We start from the raw sequence: 24,514 nt of genomic DNA, 5'->3' as shown, positions 1-24,514 counted from the left end.
AAATATTACCTATAATATGAGTATATTAATTTTGGTAAAGTATAGGTACATTATTTATGTACGGTCTTATAAGTGTGATGCGCATAATAATAACTGTCAATTACCGTGGTTCGTGACTATTAATTAGCTAAGTACCGATAAAATGTTGATTTAATTATATAAGTTCTTTGATTTGTTTTCGTATTTTGAACATCTAATATAATCAATAGTACTTTTATACGTGTAATTATAATTTACAGTTGTCTGCAATAAATATATTTACCTATTATGATTAAAATTAGCTTATAAAGATAAGTCATTATTGTTATTTGATATCATAATTAGTATGGAAATAGCTTAGAATACAATTTAAAATTTTTTTAAACTGTAGATAATTACTCAATTCTTATGTTTATTTAGTATATTACCAACCTATTAGTTGTATTGAATAAACTTCACGTGAAATAATTATCTCGGGTTTCTGTTATAATTTTAATAATTATTTGTCAATAAACATTATTATTATTATTGTTATTATAACCCTATATTGAAGATTTTGTTTTAAAAATTTATAGTTATTAAATTTTTGTAAATAACCAGAAATAAATTAACTTCATAATATTTTACATTAACGTTTTAAGGAGAGATATCGATTTTATTAGGGTATGATAAATGATCAGTAATTGTTCCAAAAATACGACCACTTTGATAAACAAACCTTAAAATAACACAAATTACCAAGATACAAACAATTTATGGACTGGTAGAATTCGGTTGAAAATTGAAATTATGATTTAGAAATTATTTCAATATTATTTCATGTTTTTTATTTTTTTTTTTTAAGATAATATATACATTTTACCTCAAATTGAAAAAATAAACAATAGAAAACAAAATATTGAAAAATAACATTAAATTATTAAATTTAAAAGGACGCAACGCCCGTATATTGGTTGTCTCAATCTTACAAACACCTAACACAGAAAATTTACGCTCAGTAGTTCACATTTTACTCCGTAAACTTAAAAATAAGAGTGAATAGACCTATTAGGAAAGTTGATGGTAAGAAAATGATCTGTGTTTTGTTGGAAGTATTTTTAATAAATAAATTGTTAAATAAAAATGCTCATAACTCACTTAAAACCTGAATTATCGTAAAAATGCTTCCAAAAAAAACACAGATCATGTTCTTACTACAAATTTTTATAATAGGTCTCTATATTCTCTCTAATTTTAAAGCCAACGGAGTAAAACGTGAACTGCTGAGCGTAAATTTGGTAAGTCAGGCGTTTGCAAGACTGAGACTATAAATACGGGTGATGCATCGATAAATAGGACTTCCATTCCTTTAATTAATAAAGTAATAACTTTTGAAAAACTTCTACTATTATAAAATAATATAGTTACAATAGAAAAAAATAAAAAATAAATAATCAGTATGTACTATATATATATATAGGTACCTTCTTGCATTATACAATCATAACTTTATTCATAATACCTAATATACGAGTTATAAGTACCTATTTAAAAATTGTTTAGCCTATAGATAATAATGATTAAGACTTTGTATGCATTACTAAGTATTGATTTAAGTTTATTTTGTTTACTATGAATTATTATTTATTATATATTTTTATAATTAGGTATTATATGTTAATAAATAAATAAATTTTGTATATAATAACTATAAATCTAAAAATGTAAGGTAGCTAGGCACCTTCATACAGTCATAATATTACTCTGTGCAGTATGCATTAATTTCCACAATATGTTTCAACAACATTGCAATATACTATTAAATAGCATAATACGTTTAATAAAATATTTAATAACTCGTAACTTGAAAAATCTTGGGTTGTTATAAATATTTATATAATACTATTATAATTCGTACATAAATATACTACATTATCAACAATTTATAATTTGTTTTGACCTACATATTATTTAGTTAAATATCATCCCGTTTACCTTGCCTTGTTTCGGTGTTTTATAAAGTTTCATAATATTTTGGTATTGAAATATATTAATAAATTATCATGATGGTTTTTAATATTATTTTAATATGGATACGCAGAAAATATTATTTAAATATTTATACAAAAATCCATAATCGCGATCAATGCTTGGAAACCATTATTGACCTTGTACACTACCTACCTAGCTATATGTATACATAATAATAAATTGTAAATAATGTCTATGCTAGCAACCTACTTTCCGTAAAAAAACCGTTATCAGTGTTATCACAAAGATTCTCATCAGTGGGCGTTTAGTGCGATAAGTCAAATGATGTAGGTATTACCTATTTTTATCACCTATAAATTATAATACATATACAGCTACTATTATACTAAGGAAATGGTTTGAATATTCAATATTATATCTATATGGCTATATTTCTATATTTCCATAGTTATTCTAGCATGAATTACGTTGTGCCAATATGGCATATGCAGTGTTGAAGCCAGGTAGGTATACTTCAGGGGGGCGAAAGCCTTACAAATACAACTTTCTGACTTTCAACAAAATGTACTTATTTATTAAATGCATAATACTAATTTAAATATAAATAATTAATAGGTTTCTAATTTATTTTGTAATTTTTTCAATATTTTTAATTTCTGAATTGTAATAAATTATAATAATACAATTTATTATATGTGACGACATTAGATTAACTTTAGATTGATTTAAAAATATAAAAAAAAAAATTTGTTTTGTAGTTTTATATAAATTTGAAATGTCTAAATTATAAATTGTAATAAGAATAACTACCTATTAATAGATATAATTCATAATACTAAAATGACGTATCACCAATGAAAAAAAAAGTGAGCCCCCCAGAAAAATTGTCTGGATTCAACACTGGGCATATGCATCTGAGTACTGAGTATAATATAATACTCATATGGATTTAAACTGTATGTGAAATTTTGTGATGATGTGATTTTATTTATTTATTCATTATTATGCATTGACAAGATGTAAAAATTAGTGCCATATGTAGTACCTATATGTATGTTTTAATAGTTTCCAGTATTTTATAAAATGACCAGCGAAAAATAATATAGAATTAGTATATTTTGGTATGATTTTTAGGTAATTAAAACACAAATATTCGTTGAGATAATTGAAAATCTCAACACATATTAATAATTATATTCAAATATTTTATTGTGACAGGTGATGGCATTTTCAAAATATTTTTCTTCTACGATGTCTAAATGTCGATAAACCTTGAAAATGTAATTCAAGGTTGAGTTTTTCATATATCAATTAAATATTAAATAATATAGAAAATTCAGTACCTTTTTTTCAAAATTCATAAAAATGTCGATTTTTATATCTAAAATTAAAAAGTTTGATATATAACTTTATATAAAACGTCATAAGTTTTTATAAAACAAATTCAACGTATTTGTATGAAATGTTTGAAGTTTTGAATTTTTGCGAAATATTCACATATTATTTTCTTATAATACATAACGGAATGAAAAAAACTGTAGATATTTGAAATGTTCACCTAACATATTTTATATCATATGCGTAGTACAGTTTATGGCTTCTTGCGATCCTTACTTAAAAATTTTACTCTGCCATTCATTAATCACCTATGTCTAATTATAATAAAGAGTCTTACGGCCGAGGCTAGGGCGTATTAATACAGGTACCTACCTATAAGACTTTTGTTAAGACCAACATACTATATTTGGGGAAAAATATGAATTGGAAGGAGGCTTAGAGGGGAGGGGGTAGGTTAAAAACTTAACCCCCTGGCGACGCTGCTATAGGTACCTATATAAGACTTGCATCAGATTTTTTTGCGGTGTTCTTTAATAATTCATATTGTGCATAACTGAAACAGTCCAATAAAACATAATAACAAAAAATAAAACGCAATAGAATATAATAATACGTCGATGCGCGCAAATTGTCAGTAGGTACCTATAATCTACATGGCTGAATTCTACATCTAATATAAAATGGTGAGTGTGCGCGTGCATGTGTATGAAATAAAATCGATATAACGCGCGTATCGAAAATGCCACGCAGTAGGGTAAACTCGGCGACGGCAGAGGTGGAGAGGAAAAGTTTGAATAATGAAAATGCACGAATGGGGAAAAAAGAAGAAAAATAATCGGCATTGAGTCGCCAAGCGGAAAGGTGTGATAGCGCTATCTAGCCGGCGGTGTAGGAGAAACGATTTTCGTAGGAAAAATACATGCGGCATAGGAGAATAAACTTACACCGATCAAAAGTAATCGCGAATAATTAAATATCCTATTATTAAAATCGAACAGTGGGAGCTTCATCCCTACAGTTGGTTTTCGGTCGTTAGTCCAGTACGACTAACAACACATAATACAGCGGTATTTTTAATGTAATTTTTTAGGTATTCAATGTTAAAAATAATGATGTAATAATGAGAATGACTAATAATATTCTTTCGAGACATATTCCGGCGGTCGGCGGATTCAGTGCTCGAATACTGCCTCAGTATAGTGCCATGACCCCGCCGTCGTCACCACACCTTGCCAACAAAAACGGCAGCTATCTTTCGCATTATCGAATCGAAAATAATAAATATTATTATATTGTTATCATTATTGACATTCATATTATCCTTAGGCGTGTGTTTAATAACACCCATACATACAAACTACTAAACAAAAAAACACACAAATCCACGTATCTACAAACCCTCGCACAATTATTATCATGACGTCCTAGATTATAATATTATGTACCTAGTAACTATCAGCATGTATAATTGATAACGTTCACAACTGATGACTAGCGGGTGGGTACGCCTACCCCGACGCCGGTTATCTCCTTTAGCCTTTATCACTCGCCAACAAAATACAAATTGTAATACACCATTTTACATGTTGTAAATTGTAATATTATATTAAAATCATATTAAAACAAAGTGCAAAACTACAGTTTTATCACACGAAAGATGGACATCTGACCGTCCACATAAAAAAAAAAAACCTAACGGCGGCGGTGTTTAATGTATCACGTTGTACGTTAATACGAGGACGCGCGCACCGACCGACCGACCGGTGGTGACTAGTGTACATAGAGTGTGTGTGTGTGTGTGTGTGTGTGTGTGTGTGTGTGTGTGTGTGTGCGCGCGCGCGTTGTGTGAGTAAATGTGAACCGTTCTGCTGTCTGCCTTGGTGCCGTACTGCCGTGTGCGTGCGTGTTTGTCGTGTGCGTCCGTGTCCGTCACGTACGTTCCACAAACTTTTTGAATAATTCACGACGCCCGCATATCGTAGGCGGTACCTATTTTTTTTTTGCCTTCTATCGACTTTTTCCCGCCCAAAAAAAAAAAAAAACTAATAGAACTTTACCCATTTTTTTTCTCAGCATTTTTTATCAACGTCGTCGACAGAGAAGTCAGGACCCGTCGCGCGGACTGCTCAGAACGACGACGATAACTCATCCACACGTCGCGAATACCGCTTTTCGGAAGACGTACTCGAACGTGTTCCCCGATAATTTCAGAAGCGCCGTGCACTAAGTCGGCGTTCCATCGACACGAGATCCTCTCCATGTCGCTCTGCGTTTACTGGCGCCAACGTCACCACAACCACTGATAGTAGTCGTAGGTGATCTGAAGACAGCGGCCGCGGAACATGTCTGTGGCCGTTTTGACTGCCATTGCGGTATTCATCATCGCCGTGTTTCGTATGCTCAATGTGTCCAGCCAACCTCAAAAACCATCCTTCTTTTGCAGGGACAAACAGTTCCTCAACAGAGTCCTCAAATTCGCACCCCAACTTGAGGATCCGTAAGTGCACACTACCAATTCAAACTTTTATTGTCATTGCTGCCGAACCCGTTAGTCTGTGTAACTCATCGACGGTTGGTATGCATCTACTGGCAAAGACTGAGATTTTCTTCAACTTTGACCACGGAGTATTTGATATGTTACTGGCATTGTCCAGGCTACCTGATTATATTATGTACTTCATGACTGACCGACATACAGGTTCACATACTATATATGATAACATACAATTAGGTATTCAAGTTCATGTGCAAGTTTTGGGAGATAACTTACTTGTCACTGTTCAAGTGTTATGTTCTAAATGTAATTTGTGCTCTTTAGTAACCATTGCTATTCACTATCTACCTACTTGCTGTTCTTTTGCCTTGAATTTTTGTGCCTAACTAATGAGTCAATTAGTTCTAATTGTAGGATTTCCTAAACCTGTTTCATTATTTCATCTACCTAGGTATGAGCTAAGAGCTTGCTAAACTCATAGTAGGTACCTAAGTACTTAATTTATACATAACATAAACTTGAATGTTTAGAAATTAATAATTTAAACTGGTGCCTGTATATCGAGGTAATTTTTGATTGCTTTAAACTGGCAGTTTTGGTTGTACTTATAGGTACACCCATTGCCTACCTGCCTCTTAATGTACAGTACTATGAACCTACCTGACTATAATATTATGAATACTTAGGTACTTATCTAGATTTTACTTATTACCATAGAAATAGTTACATTTTGATCTAATTGTGTGTTCCATTGTACCTACCTACCTAATTTATTAAATACGCAATCTAAACTTATATCTTGTATCTTGGATTCTATGGTTATGACTGGAGTTTATATTTTTAATATTACCTCCGAGTACTTAATAATATATCTACCTAATACCTGTATATTAGGATACTTTGTCATTAGTTGTTAGACAACTTAATATGTCCCTTTAACATTTCTTTTACTATTCTTTTACCACTTGTGAGTGAAATTATCCATATGACCCATTGACTTCACAAAGTAATATAATTAAAATGATATTATTATTCAAATATTTTTATGATAAATACTTAACATTTTTTATGAGTTAGTTATTACTAAGTAATTATTAGTAATTAGTCGGTTCTTAATATATTTTATGATAATTGTTATATACCTAATAATCATACTACAGATTTAATTACTTGCTTATAATACATTTTAAATTACTTTATATTAATTTTTATAATGTATAACTATAACAATATCATAATTCCATTTGTTTCTAATTAAAGTATCATTAGAGCTGCTTAATTTTACATTTGTGTGGCAGTTCATTGATCATTGGGAAAAAAGGTAGGTACCTACTTAATTTATAATAAAATGGATAAGAGATTCATTATGAATTATAATTGAGCTTATAACAAATTAAACTAATTATACGAGTTTAACTATTCTGAGTGGAGCGAGGAATGTATTGATTTTACCATGATGTGTGTGTGGGGGGTTTTTTTTTTATTATATTTTATGTTATCTTATTTTTTTTCTCGTTTTTTTTTTTTTGTGTCTATCATCACGTTTTGGGGCAGTATAACTGCTTCGATTTTCGATTTCAGTACCTCGTCGATTAGAAATTGAATCTAGTTGGTACTTTGGGGGGTGTCAAAAGTAAAAAGTTCACAATATTTTTTTTAATAATCAGGATAAACAAACTAAAAATTAATGTAATTTTAAAACAAATGACCATAAATACATGAAATTTTCACCAAATGTTTTTATAAGAATATTTTATCCACTATGCAATTTTCAAAAAATTTCAAATTAAGTTGTACTATTTATAGGCATATGCAATTTTCGATCATTATTAGTTTTTTTTTATTAATATCAATAAAAATTTAGGTATATTTTGGGTAGAAAAGCTTGAAAATTTAATACAAAGCTCTTAACATATTATTACAATAGCAGTTGAAAAATAAAATAAATTCATAATCATAATTTTTTTCATAACCATTCAAATTTAGAATTTTGACAAATACGTAAAAATCACAAAAATATGCAAATTATTTTAAGCTAGAAATTCATGAAAAATTTTCTTATAAAACTAAGATTTGAAAATTTAATTCAAGATTCCTTACAAGTTTGTCAATCTTTATCACAAAAAAAATGTCCACTAGAAATTCAAATTAAATTTTTACAACATTGGATTTTCACTAGATTTTTCATTTAGCGATTTTCTTATTTTGGTGTAACTCTAAAAAAAAATGACCATAGATACTTGAAATTTTCATTGAATGTTTATATAGGAATTTTCTATATTTGATAACATTTTCAAAATATTGGTTTTGAGCTGTTTACTGAAATTTTAATTTTTCAACTTTTTTTGTCTTTTTTTATATAAATATCGATAAAAAATTATTTGTTGGGTAGAAAAGCTTGGAAATTTAATTCAAGACACCTACCACATTGTTACAATGTCAGTTGAAAAATAATAAAAATACATAAGCATGATTTTTTTTTTAATAAGCATTTAAACTTCAAATTTTGACTAAATACGTAAAAATTACGACAATGTTCAAATTATCTTAGATAGAATTTCATAAAAGGTTTTCTTTTTAAATCTAAGATTTTAAAATTGAATGCAAGACTCCTAACAAATTTTTGCAATAGTAGCTGAAAAATAAAATAAATACATTGTCACAATTTTTTTTACATGCATTCTAAGTTTGAATTTTTACAACAAACGTAAAAATCACGAAAATTCGCAAATTATTTTAAGCCGGCGGAAATTCATAAACAATTTTCTTTTTAAATCTAAGATTTGAATTTTTAATAATCTATAATATATTCTAGAGAGATAAACTATCTCTGCTTAGAATTGTTTTTTGTATATAATGATATAATATCATTGGATTCAAATTTAATTCCATCCATTACAGTAATCCACTTGTAACCTACTGTACAGCAGAGTGACATCCACGACTTACCAGCTTTTTAAATTATACCTACAGAATTAAATTTAAATAACAAATATTAAAGTTATTATTTTTTATTTATAGTTGACATTTTTATAAAACTACATCAATTAGCAAAAATAGAGACAATTTGGGTTGGGGAGCAAAATAAAGTTTACTTCATTGTGATCAGAATGTTATGAAATTCAATTGTATTTCAAAATTACCTTTGAATCGCATTCCTTTCCAAAAAATAAATTTTGCTATTAAATTTAAATCCTACTTATAACTTATGATGTAAGTAACTAGTTTTTCAGTGCTTGTTTGTTGAATTTCTATTAAATACCTACTGTGTAAGTTATTAAATAATTAAATAATTTTATAAACCTATCTTACAATTACTTAGTTAAGCTATCAAATTAATATAATTACTATGAATGATTATTTCTTTATTTTATTCATTAATTTTTCAAGTTTATAAATAAATTATTTTTAACTAATTAAAATAATTTTTCCACAATTGAAATAACTATTTATCTACCTATTACCAATGTTTTATATAATTTGCATGTATGAATATAAAAATAGTACCTAAACATATGAATTGGGAAATATTTCTCATTGTTTAATTGGTTTAAATTTTGTGTTTTTTAATTTGTGTTGGTAGGTATTAAAAATATTAGTCATTCCTTAAATATGTTATTAATTATGACAACCCAGATAAGAGGTAGGTACAAGGTATGATGTCATTAAAAATTATATCATCAATGACTAAAATGTCAACTAAGCAGTAACTACTTATTACATAGGTATCATAAAAAAAATAATAACTTACTTTAAAATTTTCTTTTTGCCTAAGTGACGTGTTATTAAAAAAATTATCACTAAACACCCACATTAGTACCTTTTATAAAAATTGGTTTAATTAAAATCAACATTTAAAATAGTTAATATGGACCATTAAATTAAGTGATTATATGAATTATTCATAAATTGAAGTTAATTAATGTGTTTTTAGTTGATAGTAATATATATTATATATACACTAATATCTAGCTTATAATGTGTAATGATAAAATATTTTTTAGCTATTAGGTGTGAAATAACAAAAATAATTACTAAATTTAAATAAGTCCTCAAATTGTAAATTGTGAATTATGTAGGTATGAGTGTTTAATATGATAATTATTACAAACTTTACAAATGTTTAAAATAAGATAACAATTGGAAAACACATGTTTTATGAATATCTATTTAACACATCATATTTATCATAATTTTGTTAAACATTATAACGTTATAGTAAACCTAGTAACTTTAAATTTGATATTATACAAGTCTAAATCTGTTTAAACAAGTGGCATATAATCATTGTTTACTTCAGAGAAAATGGATTTATTTATTTTGGTTAAACAATACTTATATATTAAAATAGGTACAATAAATACAAGAAGAAGTATTCAGATTTGTAAAATTGTTTAACTGAAGTTAAATCAGCGAGTGTTCATAACTATAAAAATTGTTTTATTTAATACAAGTTATTCTTGAGTTATGTAATAAAGACATTTGTCCTAATCACCCTTGCTAACCTTTCATTCATTCAATAACTGTATAGATAATAATTTATATATATTAGTATTATCCAATTTCCTGCCTACCTACCTAGTTAAGTCTTAACAATTTTAATTTAGCAAGTATTTAATCTAATGAAAATTATCTTGAAATTTTTTGATTTATCGCATTTAGATTTAAAGGTTAATTATACCATCTTATCTTTGGCTGATTCAGAGGTTAATAAGAATTTTTTTGAACAAATGTTATCAGATTCCTCAAAAATTATATACTAAAGGTTGTGGTTACACGTGTAATGAAACACACAAGTACCTGTGTTTTTACCTATGACGGTGTTAAAGCCCGTGTAATAAAAATACCCATGTATATCCGTGTATATAAATACCTGTGAAGTTGAATACTCATATTATATTTAAATAATGAATAACAAATATAATAAATAATACAGAATTTATTTATTTACTTGTATTTTTGTACATTTGAATATTTAAATATCTTAAGTTTCATTTTTCACAAAAAAAGTGTTATACATTTAAATGATGTTTAAATTGTTTTGAGACAATATTTAGATAGATCAATATCAATCGATATGCCATACCCTAACAATTATTATTCTCTATTTTTTTGTTATGGGTTATTTTACCATAAGGTTACTCAAAAACTAAAAAAAATGAATTACCTATGAAGTACCTGGCTTCCGTGTACCCGTGTATTCTAATACTCGTTCACAACCACAACTTCTATTACATTCCCATTTTCAGCTACAGTTTTGATTAATATGTAGATTCATACTTACATCAATATCTCAGTACTACAGGTTTTAAGTAATAATATACAATGGTTTAGGTATTAAGTTGTACTTACAACTTCTTTTAATCAAGTCATGAGTTTACATGTTATGATATTAGTATGAAGTACCTATTTTTATCAGAACTTTGTTTTATAAATTAGTTTTTTGTATTAAATACATTGTAACAATATTTATTTATCTGACTGCTATAACAATTTAAGTACTGAATGTGATTAAATCGGTTATTTCATTTTATTTTAGTGTGAATATAATAAAGGGTCAAACAAAATGAATATATTGAGTGATCGTATCAATTAATAATTTTATATTAAAGCATAGAAATAAACAACCGTATCTTCTATTAATAACAAAGTACTTAATTAATCATGTCAGGATTTATTTATTTAAATTCCTAATATACATATATGTGTGTGTAATATAGTTGGCATAATAGATCAATTTCTCATAAAAATAATCCCTTGATTATTAATTTTTTTTTATTTAAATTTTGTTTTTATATCATTTATCTCATTACAATAAAGTATGGAGTTAATTTTTTTTCTCCAATTATTGTAGTATGGTTACTTATAGTTATTTATTCATATTCATATTTTAAAACCTTATAATTTTATTAAATAACTTTCAATTTATTTTCAGATATGTACCAACTAGATTGTGGGGATTCAGTGGTCATGTTCAAACTATTTTGTACAGTGTTTTTGGTAGAGTGAGATGCCCATGTCCTAAAGGTGATAGAAGATTCTTAATTCTTGATGACGGAACTACACTTACATATGATTTGTTTAAGCCAACTTTTAATGAACCAGAACTAGGTGATTGAATTGTTTTTAAAATATTGCTTATTATAGTTTAACTTATTTACTTATTATTTACTTATTTACTTATTTACTTATTAACTTATTATAGTTTAAATATGTATTGCAAAAATTAAAATATTTTAATAATCATTTTTAGAGGGCATTACTGTAGTTATAGTTCCTGGAATTTGCAACTCTTCAGAGAGTGATTATATTCGAACATTTGTAAATTATACACAAAATCAAGGCTATAGATGTGCAGTTCTTAATCATGTGGGAGCATTGCATAATGTACCTGTTACCGCTTCTAGAATATTCACATATGGTAAAAATATTTAAATATATATCATTGTAGATAAATAGGCTCAATATAAAATAATAATGTACTGTAATGATTGATTCCAATATTTTCAATACATAAATTATAAATTGTGTCTGTACTTGTTTGTTATCGCCCCGCCAGTACACCGTATAAAATTTATCCTTCCGCCACTCTTGTTTGTTATCGCCCCGCCATAAATAAAATATATTATAATACAATAAAAAAATGTATTATTATTATAGATTTACAAAGGAGGCCATTTAAAATTAAAAAATGTATTACAATTATAAATTTAGAAAAATAATAATATAAATTTACAAAGGAGGCTAGAACTCAGAAATATCTTTTTATTATTACATTTTATTAAGGCAGCAACATACTAATATAATATAATTATTTATTTGATATTATATTAGTATGATATAAAATGTTTCGCAAAGTGTAGTTATTTCCTAAAATATTTCCCAAAATAGATCATCTATCACGAGCTAAACACGATAACTATATGCAGGTCGATAACAAATAAGAATGGCGGGGAGATAAATGTTATACGGTGTACTGGCGGGGCAATAACAAACAAGTACCATTGTGTCTTATTAATTATAATTAAAACAAAATGTAATTTTTATTTTAGAAAAGACAATACTTCAACCATAAATAATAAAAATCATATCTTAAGTTTTGTTTTTTTTTTTTAGTCAAATAATAATAATTAATACAATTATAATTATACTCTCTTATATTAAAATAATATGTTAATAATAACATTGTATTTGAATAAATATTTTATTTATATAATTTATACATAGGTAAAGAATATCACATATATTTATCAATAACCATAATATGATAAGTCTAAAACTGTTGTATTTAATACAATTCCAATGCAACTGCCTAATTTATTATGTATATAATTTTTAATGTTAATATATAGGTCACACCGATGATCTACATGTAATGCTTTGCAATTTATCAGAACATTATCCAAATACTAAAATTATAATTATTGGATATAGTATGGGTGGTAACTTGGTTACTAAATACCTTGGAGAATCTCGCCATAACAGACCAAGTAGTGTTATTGCTGGAGTATCCATATGTCAACCATATGATGCGTTGAAGTGAGAAAAATTTTTCATATTATATTATTATAACTTACTAGCTGATTATAGTGCACCTTGTTTCCCGTTAAAGATACTGACTTTATATGATTAAAAATTTATCTTTTAATACTTGGCTAGTCATGTACTAAACTTTCTGTTTCAAATTCCCTTGGATTTACCCTATCTTAATCTCAATTAAAGATTTTTAACTCAGTCATATAAAATACAGGAATAAAATTATATTTACTCATAGTATTTTCTCACATTTTTAGTTTATAAAGGTGAAACAATTTTTAAAATTAGTACCTAATGACAAATTGCTAATTTTTTATTCATGCATACTAAATTGTATAACCAATAGTAACCCTATTATAAACAAAAAATATATTTATATTTATTACTAGCTGAATTACCCGGCTTTGCCCATGTGAAGTTTTTGTTTTCTCAAAATGAAATTTTTAAATCAACACATATTGCTGTGTTTAAAAAAAAAAAAAATATATTTTATTTAATGCTATCAAGTGCTAAATAGTAGTAGTAGCTGAATTATAAATAAACAAAATAATAATAATACCTAATAATATTTACAAATGATTCAAATCTAGCTCAATTCTAATATTGCTTAAGTCAAAACCTCTTGGTATACTACATTCAAAGTTTTATTTTGTGGTGCATTAACATATAAATGGTCTGGTCTTCCAACTCTAGAGAATGTGACGTACAATTGTCCATGTGAGAAACAATTATTTTGTCATTCCAAAATAGACTTAACTCTTCTAAACTTAACTGGAAAATCATTGGGTTATAATGATATATTTGGCAAAAATATTTTTTCCTCCTTAGCACGCCTGGTCGAAATGTCAGCTTCAATTACATTTTATGTAAGAGAGGTGACATGGAGCCTAGTCCCATCGCATAATTAAGGAGAATTCAAATTTCTGAATAATATGATTGGAACCCCCACTTTCAGTGATATTTTATTTTATTTTATGCTAGCTGAACCCGTGAACTTTGTAGACCATTAAAAATTCTACCTGTTATATGACTCAAACTGTGTGTTAAATTTGGATAACATAATATAATATACATAACATTGTATAATGTTCATTTATTATTTAGGGCAACTGGTGTTTTATTACATTGGCAAAACTTCCGGAGGCTTTATTTATACGCATTAACTGAAGCAATTAAAGCTTTAATTTTGAAACATAGAAGTAAACTATTGGCAGATGACATTAAAGAACAATATTCATTAATTGAAAAAGATATAATATCTGCAGCTACATTACCAGAACTCGATGATGCTTATACCAGGTAAAGTTTTAAACACATTTATAGCACAATTAATGTTAAATATATTTTATGTTGTATACTTATAAAGTAATGTTTTTGATGAATTACCAAAGTTAGGTTTTATTTTAATTTTTTATAAATATTCTAAAATAAATCATTGATATTAAATAATATGGTTTATGATTTTTGTGAATTTCTCGCGGACGGGGAGACAACTGACTATGACAATATTGATAAAGACAAACCATTACAATTTCATATTTTCAACTTTCGTGTCTAGCCGTCTAGCACTTAATATGTACAACGTTTATATTGGTGCTGAATGGCCGCTGCTTTGCGGAGATATTATTACAATTTTAATTAATCTCTTATGTAGTCGCTGCAGCGAGTAGTTGTTTTGAGATTTGGTGTTGGCCGTTACAACTTTATTATTATTTCTTTTTTACTATTTTAATACTAGTATAGGTACTATTAAAATTACTTTCATTATTATTATTTGTATACGCTTTATAGTGCGTATGTTGTAAACCACGATGCCTGCAGATTATTAACACAAAAACATTAAAAAAGTAAAAAAAATAAATAAATAAAAAAAGTTGATATCCCACCAAAAACACTTAATTATAAATCCGTATAAAAAGCTAAAAAAAAAATTTTAATAATTAAATTTTTTAAATACGTGATATAATATGGAAACTAAGTAAAATGCCATTTTATAATATTACAAATACCTAAGATCAGTTTTGTAATGTAAATACTTGGTCAACATATTGTTTAACTATTTGGCAGACATATAGTATACTTAAATAAATACAAATAAGTGACCACTAGTGACTACAGTATTTTTCATAATTAATAATGTATAAACAAATAAACAATATGTTGACTATGTCTTTAACATTACAATATTGATCTTAGGTATTTATAATATTATAAAATGCCATTTTACTTATTTGTCATATTATATAACGTATTTTAAAGATTTAATCATTACTAAATTTTTTTTTATCTTAGCTTTTTTTTACATGGAGTTATAACAAAGTGTTTTTGGTGGGATTCCATTAATACTACTGACCTATAAAATGTGGAGAACTACAAGCAATGGTTTTGTGTATAGAATAGTGGGGGTATGCACAAACCGGATTAAAACAGTATTTTTATAATCATATCTATTTATTTAGTCATGGGTATTTATAAGCTAAATTGTAGTTATAGTATGTTTTAATTTAAATTTAGGTAAAGGTAATAGGAACTTCAATATCAGATCTAAACTGATGGAAAAAGTCTGAAAGTAGTAACTGCCATTTTTATTTTTTTATTATTAAACTAAAGGCTGTTATACTATTTTTTTTTTAGCTTAAGAAATAAATAAAATTATACATATGTCATTTATCTGCAAAATATCTTATATTTTATCATTTATCAACTTTATTAATTTAGACATAATAATTGGTTTGTTATAAGTTTGATATAAATACCTAAGATATTTATATTATCTATACAATGTTGTTTTTTTGTATGCTTAAAAATAAATTTATTACATTTGAAAAAATTAATTGTAATAATTAGACCCCAGATAACAACAATTTTTAATTTAAGATTAAAACTTTTTTTACTGCTATGAATTATGTTAGTTCAATAAATATTTAAATTTAATTAATATTTTTTTAATCCTATTTTTGTAGAAAAGTCAATAATTTTAAAAATCTTCATGAGTTTTATCGATGGTCAAGTTGCTTACATTACATAAATAATGTAAAAACGCCAATGATATTTATTAATTCAAGAGATGATCCATTGGTGCCAGAAGATTTATTAATACCAATTCAAAATTTTGCAAGTGAGATAATAATACATTTTCATTAAATATTGTATAAGCTAACCTATTCTTTCTAACCCTTTTCCCTTTGTTTTCAAATATTAAACAGTTTTATATAAATTATATGGGTTAGGTAGTATTATGATATGTTTTATTATCATATATTTTAAGACTATTTACTTTTTGATAAACAAAATATTCATATAATTTATCTATTTTTAACAAAAAAAAAACAATTATGTTCTATAAATATTAATTTGAGTTAAATTTCTGATGGAATATATAAACTTGTTTTATTTGTTCGTATTAATTGCATTAGCCATTATATAGGTTTTTATTTGTACAGTATTTGAATAAAATAGTATTATGTTATTTTTAACTCAAGTTTTATCTATAAAATGGTACAGTTATCTTATAAATTATTATCATTGCATGTCAAAAACTAATTTTGCCTTAGTAATATCCATCTATTTTAAATTTTAGATAATATTGTAATAATAAATATTGTATTAATGTATTTGTTTTAGAATCAAAAGATAATATATTGTACATGGAACTGATGCACGGTGGTCACCTTGGATTTTTTGAAGGAGGATTTATGTATCCTAATCCTATAGCATGGTTGGATCGGACCTTAGTCACATTGTTGCCGGGAATCAGAGAACATTGTCTCGATGATATAAAAAAAACAGCAGTTTACTAAATTCATTATTACAAGTGTATGTATATGTATATATACTATGCTGTAAATGGGATTTTCATCATTATTTATTACACTACTATTGATATAATACTTGATTTTATATGTAATAGATTAGATAGTTGGTAGTTTCATGAAATTATGTGTACGATCATATATTTTTTAAATTTAAAATTGAACGACTTAAATTAGCAAAAGTAGTGCAATAAATCTTACGCCTTTTTAGCTTGTTATTTGAATATATATTTTTATTTTTATTATATCATTATATTATTGTGAGTTATAACTTATATTTCACCTTAATACTTCTATAAATATTTCTAAAATATGAAATTTAAATTTTCACGCTTTACATGAATCTAAATGCTCTTTATGTTTTTCTTAATTATTTATTTATTTATTTTTTATGTATGCTTTGAGTTGCGCACAAATTAAAATTTTTTTATTATTTATTTGTATGTACTGGCCAATGTATTGATTCATCATAATAATACATTAGAACTGTACCTTCTATAAAATATTATCTCACACCTTGTACATATTATATATTATTTAATGAAAAATTGAAATAACATTCTAAGTATTTTACAAATAAACTAATGGACTTTTTGCCAATGAAATTTTTCTTAAAATATTAACAAACAATAAAATGTTCTATTACTATTATCAAATCTAGGAATTTAGAGTATTTTCAGTTAAATTTACTTATTATTTATAAATTAACAAATGCAATTTTTTAAAATTATCTTTTATAATAAAAAAAGTATTGTCAGTTATATAAATATTTTTTTTCAGTACTGTTTGTACTCAAATATAAATACGATTTGTTATTTTAAAATTAGTGTTGGGAAATTTTTTTTTTTGTAATTTATTGACTTAACTACATCAATCATAATTTTTATAAAAGACAATAATAATATTATGTTTTTTATTTCAATGAATTATCTTTAATTATTATTATTATTATTTTAATTCTATAATTTAGTTTATCTTGTTCAAAATATTTATTGACATATATTTAATTATTGTTTTTTTTTTTGTTTTAATTGTTTTATTAATTATTATAATAATACAAATATGTTTTATATTCTTTTAGAACTATATTATAATTTTTTCACTTTTCTATTAATTTTAATTTATTTTGTTCATAATTATCGTAATTTTTTTTTATTATTATTCTAAAGACTAATTGTTCAGCTCTTTTATACTCTAACAGAATTCTCTGACAGAGAGCTGACAAAAATTGACAGTGTTAATCACATGATCATGTAATTGTTGATGATTAATGTCCAAAACTAAGTCTCTAGTAATTGTCTAGGGGGACCCATGGATTTGGCAGCTCAGCTTATATTAGCGAGACCGTTATACTCTTAACTTGATTAGAGTATATTGTAACATCTAATTTTGTCTTAAATTCATACCATTGTATAATTTTAAATTTTATCTCATATATTTGTCATTTTCAATTAATATCATCCTAATATAAACACTTAATTTATTCATTCCAATAATTATATAGTTTCCCTTAATACAAAAGTTCCTTTTTTAATTTATGTTTATTTATTTTTTCAATTCAGACCTTTTAACTTGTACAACTGACATTATATCACTATTAATTCTTGTAATGCATTTTGTCATTTTAATACACTCAGTATTGTATCTTTTTTTATCCTCTAAATTTAATTCATTTAGAAGATTAAGAGGACGCTACACCTGCATGTGTTGTCTCCATCTTACAAGTGCGTAACATTGCAAAAACTGTTTTGCGGGGTAAAGAACCGGATAAAGCTACAGTTATAACTAAGAAACGAAATTTTCATCACATAAAAAGGAGAATTTTATCTGTGCAATATCGTTTTTATTTTTTCGATATCAGAACTACAAAAAAAGTTATTTATTAACACAAAATTAATGTATTATAAAACAATAAGAATTTTTTTTGTATAAGTGATATCAAAAAAATAAAAACGATACTGCACAGACAAAATTCTCCTTTTTATGTGGTGAAAATTTCGTTTCTTAGTTATAATTGTATCTTTCTCGGTTATTTCCCGCGCAAAACAGTTTTTGCAATGTTACGCACTTGTAAAACGGAGACAACACATGCGAGTGTAGCGTCCTCTTAAGGATATTTCATATTAAGATTTTGTTATTGAAATCAGTTAAAAATATCAACTAAACATTATTTAGTTTTGTATTCTATTTTTTTCAAGTTGGGACTTTACATGATGCATTAACTAAAATATCATGATATTAAACTACTGAATGACGAGCTCAACTTTAATTTGACTAATAAAGATTTTAGCAACCTTGGTTTCTTTCCTCTTTTTTAATTTTTAAATATAGATAATTGATTGATTATGCTTAAATATCTTGGACTAATGTTAATTAAATAACATCTGTATGATTACTCATTAAGTTATATATTTATTATTTATTATATTTATGTATCTTTATTTTATTTTGTATTTATACACTTGTTTTATTTTTAATGAAAGCCTATTTATTGTTTATTTAAGATATTAATATGACTGTATAATATGCAACTTATTATTTATTCATACATAACATGCAAACATAAGTACAGGGTACCTAAGAAAGCTAAAAAGCTTTTTGAGTGTACAAATAAAATAACTAAATGTTTTCAACTATTCTAAAACCCTGTATGTATACTTAGAATGTTAAAAAAAATCTGTTTTAAATATATTTAATGTTACAGTGTACTTATAAAATGTTTCTTAAGTTTCTTTTGAATCAAATATTTTCCTATTTATATACATTGCCTGTTGGCATATTCCTTTATTAATAATATACAAATAATATGCTATTTATAAAATTAAAATTATTAATTTTTTAGAAAAAAAAATTAGACATTGCTATTATATAATAATTATAATTTTTACAGTATAATGTAAAACTATATCTCCTAAGTTGAAATAAAAAGCTGTTATTCACAATGCACTTTAATGTAACAAACTTTAACAATATTCCAATAAAAAAATAATACTCGTTATATGGTTCATACAAATAGTGTAATGTACTGGAAATAGTTAATTGTTGCCTATTATTTATGCTAAAATGATAGGTTTTTTGTACTAAATTAATAAATAATATTTAAAGGGGTTTAAAATACAATATTTAGGTTATAGGTACCTATCTAACTTACTTTTATGGTAGTGTGTAACAGCTATATACATTATACTCATGCTATATAGTTAATTGAGCAAGTTTCATAAATAATTTACCAAATTTGTGTGTTCTACAACTCTTTTGGCCCACTATTGCTTACCAACCAAGCAAGAATGTATTTATGTTATGATGCTTGTATAATAATGGAGCAGCAATTGTGTAATCTGATACTATTATAGTATTTCTGTTCTTAACAGAAGTATTATGTAATATTTCAAGATTAATTTCAATTACTTCGAACACACAGCAATCTAGTTTCACCAAATCTACAACATTTCATTAAACATTATACTGTTCTTAATATAAACAATTATTTCATGTATCATAACACCTTTATTACGAACGACACTGTCGATAAAAATAATCATAACGTCTAACGATAACTATGTAATTAACTCTAACTCAAAACCTGATTGTGTTTTTACAAATACAACCACTTCTCATACTACGTTACCGGTTGTAAAATTTTCTAAGTTCTTTGAGACTTTCTTTTCCAACTAACTAGAAATAATTGTTTTATAGTAGACGATTTTGATTCCAGATGTTAACATGGCAACATGATTTACAATATCATCAAATTTTTAGGTCTTAGAATCCTAAACAAGAATGATGCCACTCATTAAGGTAGGTCCAACTATCTTAATTTCGCTAAAGATAAATTACACTGTTCTCCAATTTTATGTGGTCTTCGTCCTGGTCAATCATGGCTGATCTACACAGTAGTGACCATTTCTCTGTAGTAATTTAATTTTTACTAAACAACCACTCTGCTACCAGAAACACAGAATGTCTGTACTACTCCATGCAACTTCGCACATACTATTTGATCTTAATAAAGCCGATTGGACTTTATTTTCCTATCTAATTAATCATAACTTAACGTCAGTTGGTTCGGTTATGTTTTATTAATATTCCCTGCCCAGTTGAAGCTTATAATAAGTTTATCTAAAGAGAAATTTCCAATCTATCAATTCAACATAAACGTAAAAATAACAATCTATATTCTCTTTCACCCCTGTGGCAGCTTCACCTGAACTCAAACCGTTAAAATTCGCAAGAAATCATATGCGTGGAAGAAACTCTGCAACAATTTCAACAGTCTTTTTCCATAACTTTACTTTGCAAACCATTAAACGTTTTCGTAATTGTATTTACTCTAATACCCGCACTTTAAATAACAATGGTTTCAATGAGACTTACACAAAAGTTGCGTTCTGCTAAATTCCTTCGAAATTGAAAACATCATTAGTCCTCAACTTTCTCTCTCAACCATTGTTCAAGTTTAACGCCAACTCTTGATTAACTATAACTGCAATATTTTCATGAAAATCAACTACACATGACATCGACTGCATATTTCTACTAAAATAATACTCTTTCCGTATAGTGGTATCAGCACTCTCCTTAGTAGCTTCAATTGGTCCAGAAAAAATAAAACCGAAAGCTTATTACCTACTATAAACAAAAGATAATATTTTAACAGAAAGACAATTGTTGCCAAAGAGTTAGTGCATTGATGAATTAATTGTAATTAAATATTAACAGTTCTAATAAATTTATATACTTAAAAAAAAAAAAAAATAGTTGAACAATTGTCGCGTGATAATATACATATAATTATATTAATCTTAATATAAAATGTATAATATGTAACATATACAATTATTCCAGTAATTTAGTCAGATTGAGTGAATTTATTTTCTGGATGTATTTTCTAGCTTTTTGTTGAAAAGGTTGGAAAGGCAGTGTGAAATAACGTTCCACCGAACCTCCTACCATCTCTAGAGGTCAGGTGGTACTATTCACAAGAAAGCGCTACCTCCCTTGTGAAGCCTCTCCTAGTAACGTCAATCGGGGACACAATAAGGGACATTGCGGTGACATAACGACTAGCATATCTTAATACAACTTTGGCACGTCCGTTTAGGAGCATCCACCTCACCAGAATAGAGTTGGCATTTCTGTTGAACCTGCAGGGGACAACTTTAAACTCTCCAGCAGCAGTTCGCAAACATTTTTTTCCGTGGTGCCCTTTTAGGGGCCTCAAGTTAGCCACGGTGTCCTGCTGTATATAAAACATGAAAGAGAACAAAAAAAGTACTCATTAATAATGAATTTTATTAATTTTATTAAACCTAAAACAATCTAAGCATTCTAAGCAGGGTTGTTAAAAACACGTGTTTTGTAAAAAAAACAAAAACAACAAATAAAACCGCGTTTTAAACGTTTTTTAAAGATGGTTTTAAACATGTAAAAAAATCTATTGATTAAATCCTATAAATGATAAAAGTAAATCAGGTAATGAGTTTTGTGGTATATTTTGTTGATCAAAGTTGAACACAGTATTTCGTTTCAACTAATATTTACATCGTGATTCGTGATTATTATCATAGAACAATATAGGTAGATGCGAAATTCGAACAGCTGATTGGGGTTTTCTTTACCTATGATCTGAAATATCTAAATAGATATGGCGCTTTAGATAGAATGGTTGCACAACGAGTCATTATTTTGCACTTATACTTTTAGAAGTCTATGTTATTTTGTGATCACCAATTGTTCTTATTAGAAATCTGTTAAAAGTTATGTTATAGCGCTATCTAAGAGAACATTAATACTTTCTGCATAGATTTTTACTGCAATAACCAATTATCGTATAATTTTCACTCAAGTGGAAGTTCTGGATCATAATAAAAATTCCAAAAATTATCCCCCCCTCAAAATACACAGTAATACACTTTGTCAAAAAACTAAACTGGGTGCTCCATACTCATAACTCATACTTACACACTAAACTTATACAAAAACTTACTTAAACTTATTTGGAAATATTGGGATCTGCAAAAAAATCAAGCCTGAACAAAATAAAAATTTATCAGTTATTATCGTTCCTCTCAAATAATATAAGCTTCGTTGTATGTTAAAAATGTGGCCTTTATTAGTAACTCAAAATTACGTGCATTTCTGACCATTATAATATATGCTGGACAGGTTCCAAAGAGGTTGGATGGATTAATGAATAAGCAATTAGATTTTTATTGAAATATATAGAATAGCGAAATTAATTACAAATATATATTTTAAATTTTATTGAAATCGGTATAGTAGTTAGGAAAATGTAAATTGAATTACATAGTACTACGGGTTTGGTGAACTCGAGTCTCGAGCTCTGATATCCTAGATTGGGGGATAAGCACAGGGCTAATAACCGTGCCTTGTAAAAAACTTGTAGTTCAGATACTTACAGATTTTCCTTGGATAAGTGAAAAAATGCTTTATTCTTTGGAACATGGAACGTAAATACTTTTTTGAAGATGGGAGTTTAACAGGGTGTAGTATCTGAAATTGATAGATGTAGAGAGAAGAAGAATTTGGTGATTTGAATGTGAAGATTGAAAAAGAGAACCCATTCAGACCAGTTATAAGAAGCCATAACTTACATGGCACTAGGAACGATAACTAAGACTAAATGATTTGGAAACTGATAGTCATGGCCGTAGCTGGGGGGGGGGTAAGGGTTCAGACCCCCGACATTTTTTGGTGTCCCGTCATTTCGACGCGGCAATCTTGACGCACGTCAAATGGACGCGGCCATTTGGACGAACGACAATTGGACGCATACGTCATTTTGACTCCATCACTTTTAGGCGCAAGTCAATTTTGACGCAAAACAAAAATATAATTTTATACTTATTATAATACGTATAATATTGTAAAATAATACGACATTTTGTTTAATGCTCGATAGTCTTTCTTAACAATCTTATTTAACAATAAATATAAGTTTGAATTTGCTTCATAATATTGAGCCACATAAGTATAGGTTAAAAATATATATCTGTAATCTGAATCCCGGACGAAAAGACTTTTTGACCGATTACCCTGTAATCTTTAGTAATTTGTTAATCTTTATGGTCACATAAATGGTACACATTTTATCATTATCTTAATACTACGGTTTGCCGTTCAATTATACCTGTACATTAATACATGGGTGCGTCAGTGTGCTTTATATCGCGCAGTGAGTTGTACGCTTTTAAAAATTATCAACTACCTACCTATATCTACATCTGTTAGTGTGCTTTAAATATTTTAACTTGTAAATTAAAAAAATTTTTTTATAAGAACCTACATATTGTAGACTATTATTGACTATTTTTTTAACACTCAATTGTACTTGTAGGAGATATAATAAAATCCATAGGTCATA

General features: G+C 26.8%; 1 protein-coding gene across 1 annotated transcript; it reads left to right on the top strand.

Annotated features, from left to right (window-relative positions):
- Positions 1-4,870: 4,870 nt before the first annotated feature.
- On the top strand, positions 4,871-19,847 carry Hydr2 (abhydrolase domain-containing protein 2). Its single transcript, XM_089216837.1, has 8 exons — positions 4,871-5,273; positions 5,362-5,785; positions 11,718-11,893; positions 12,036-12,203; positions 13,135-13,321; positions 14,423-14,617; positions 16,282-16,436; positions 16,943-19,847. The coding sequence occupies exons 2-8, from the start codon at positions 5,631-5,633 to the stop codon at positions 17,116-17,118; spliced, it is 1,212 nt and encodes a 403-aa protein (XP_089072963.1). The 5' UTR covers positions 4,871-5,273; positions 5,362-5,630; the 3' UTR covers positions 17,119-19,847.
- Positions 19,848-24,514: the final 4,667 nt, after the last annotated feature.

The sequence above is a fragment of the Diuraphis noxia genome, unplaced genomic scaffold (assembly GCF_037042655.1).
Source record: "Diuraphis noxia isolate RWA-SAM2 unplaced genomic scaffold, SU_Dnox_SAM2 contig0001, whole genome shotgun sequence".
NCBI lineage: Eukaryota > Metazoa > Arthropoda > Insecta > Hemiptera > Aphididae > Diuraphis > Diuraphis noxia.
The sequence above is the reverse complement of the archived record's forward strand: the minus strand, read 5'-3'. Positions and strand labels throughout refer to the sequence as shown.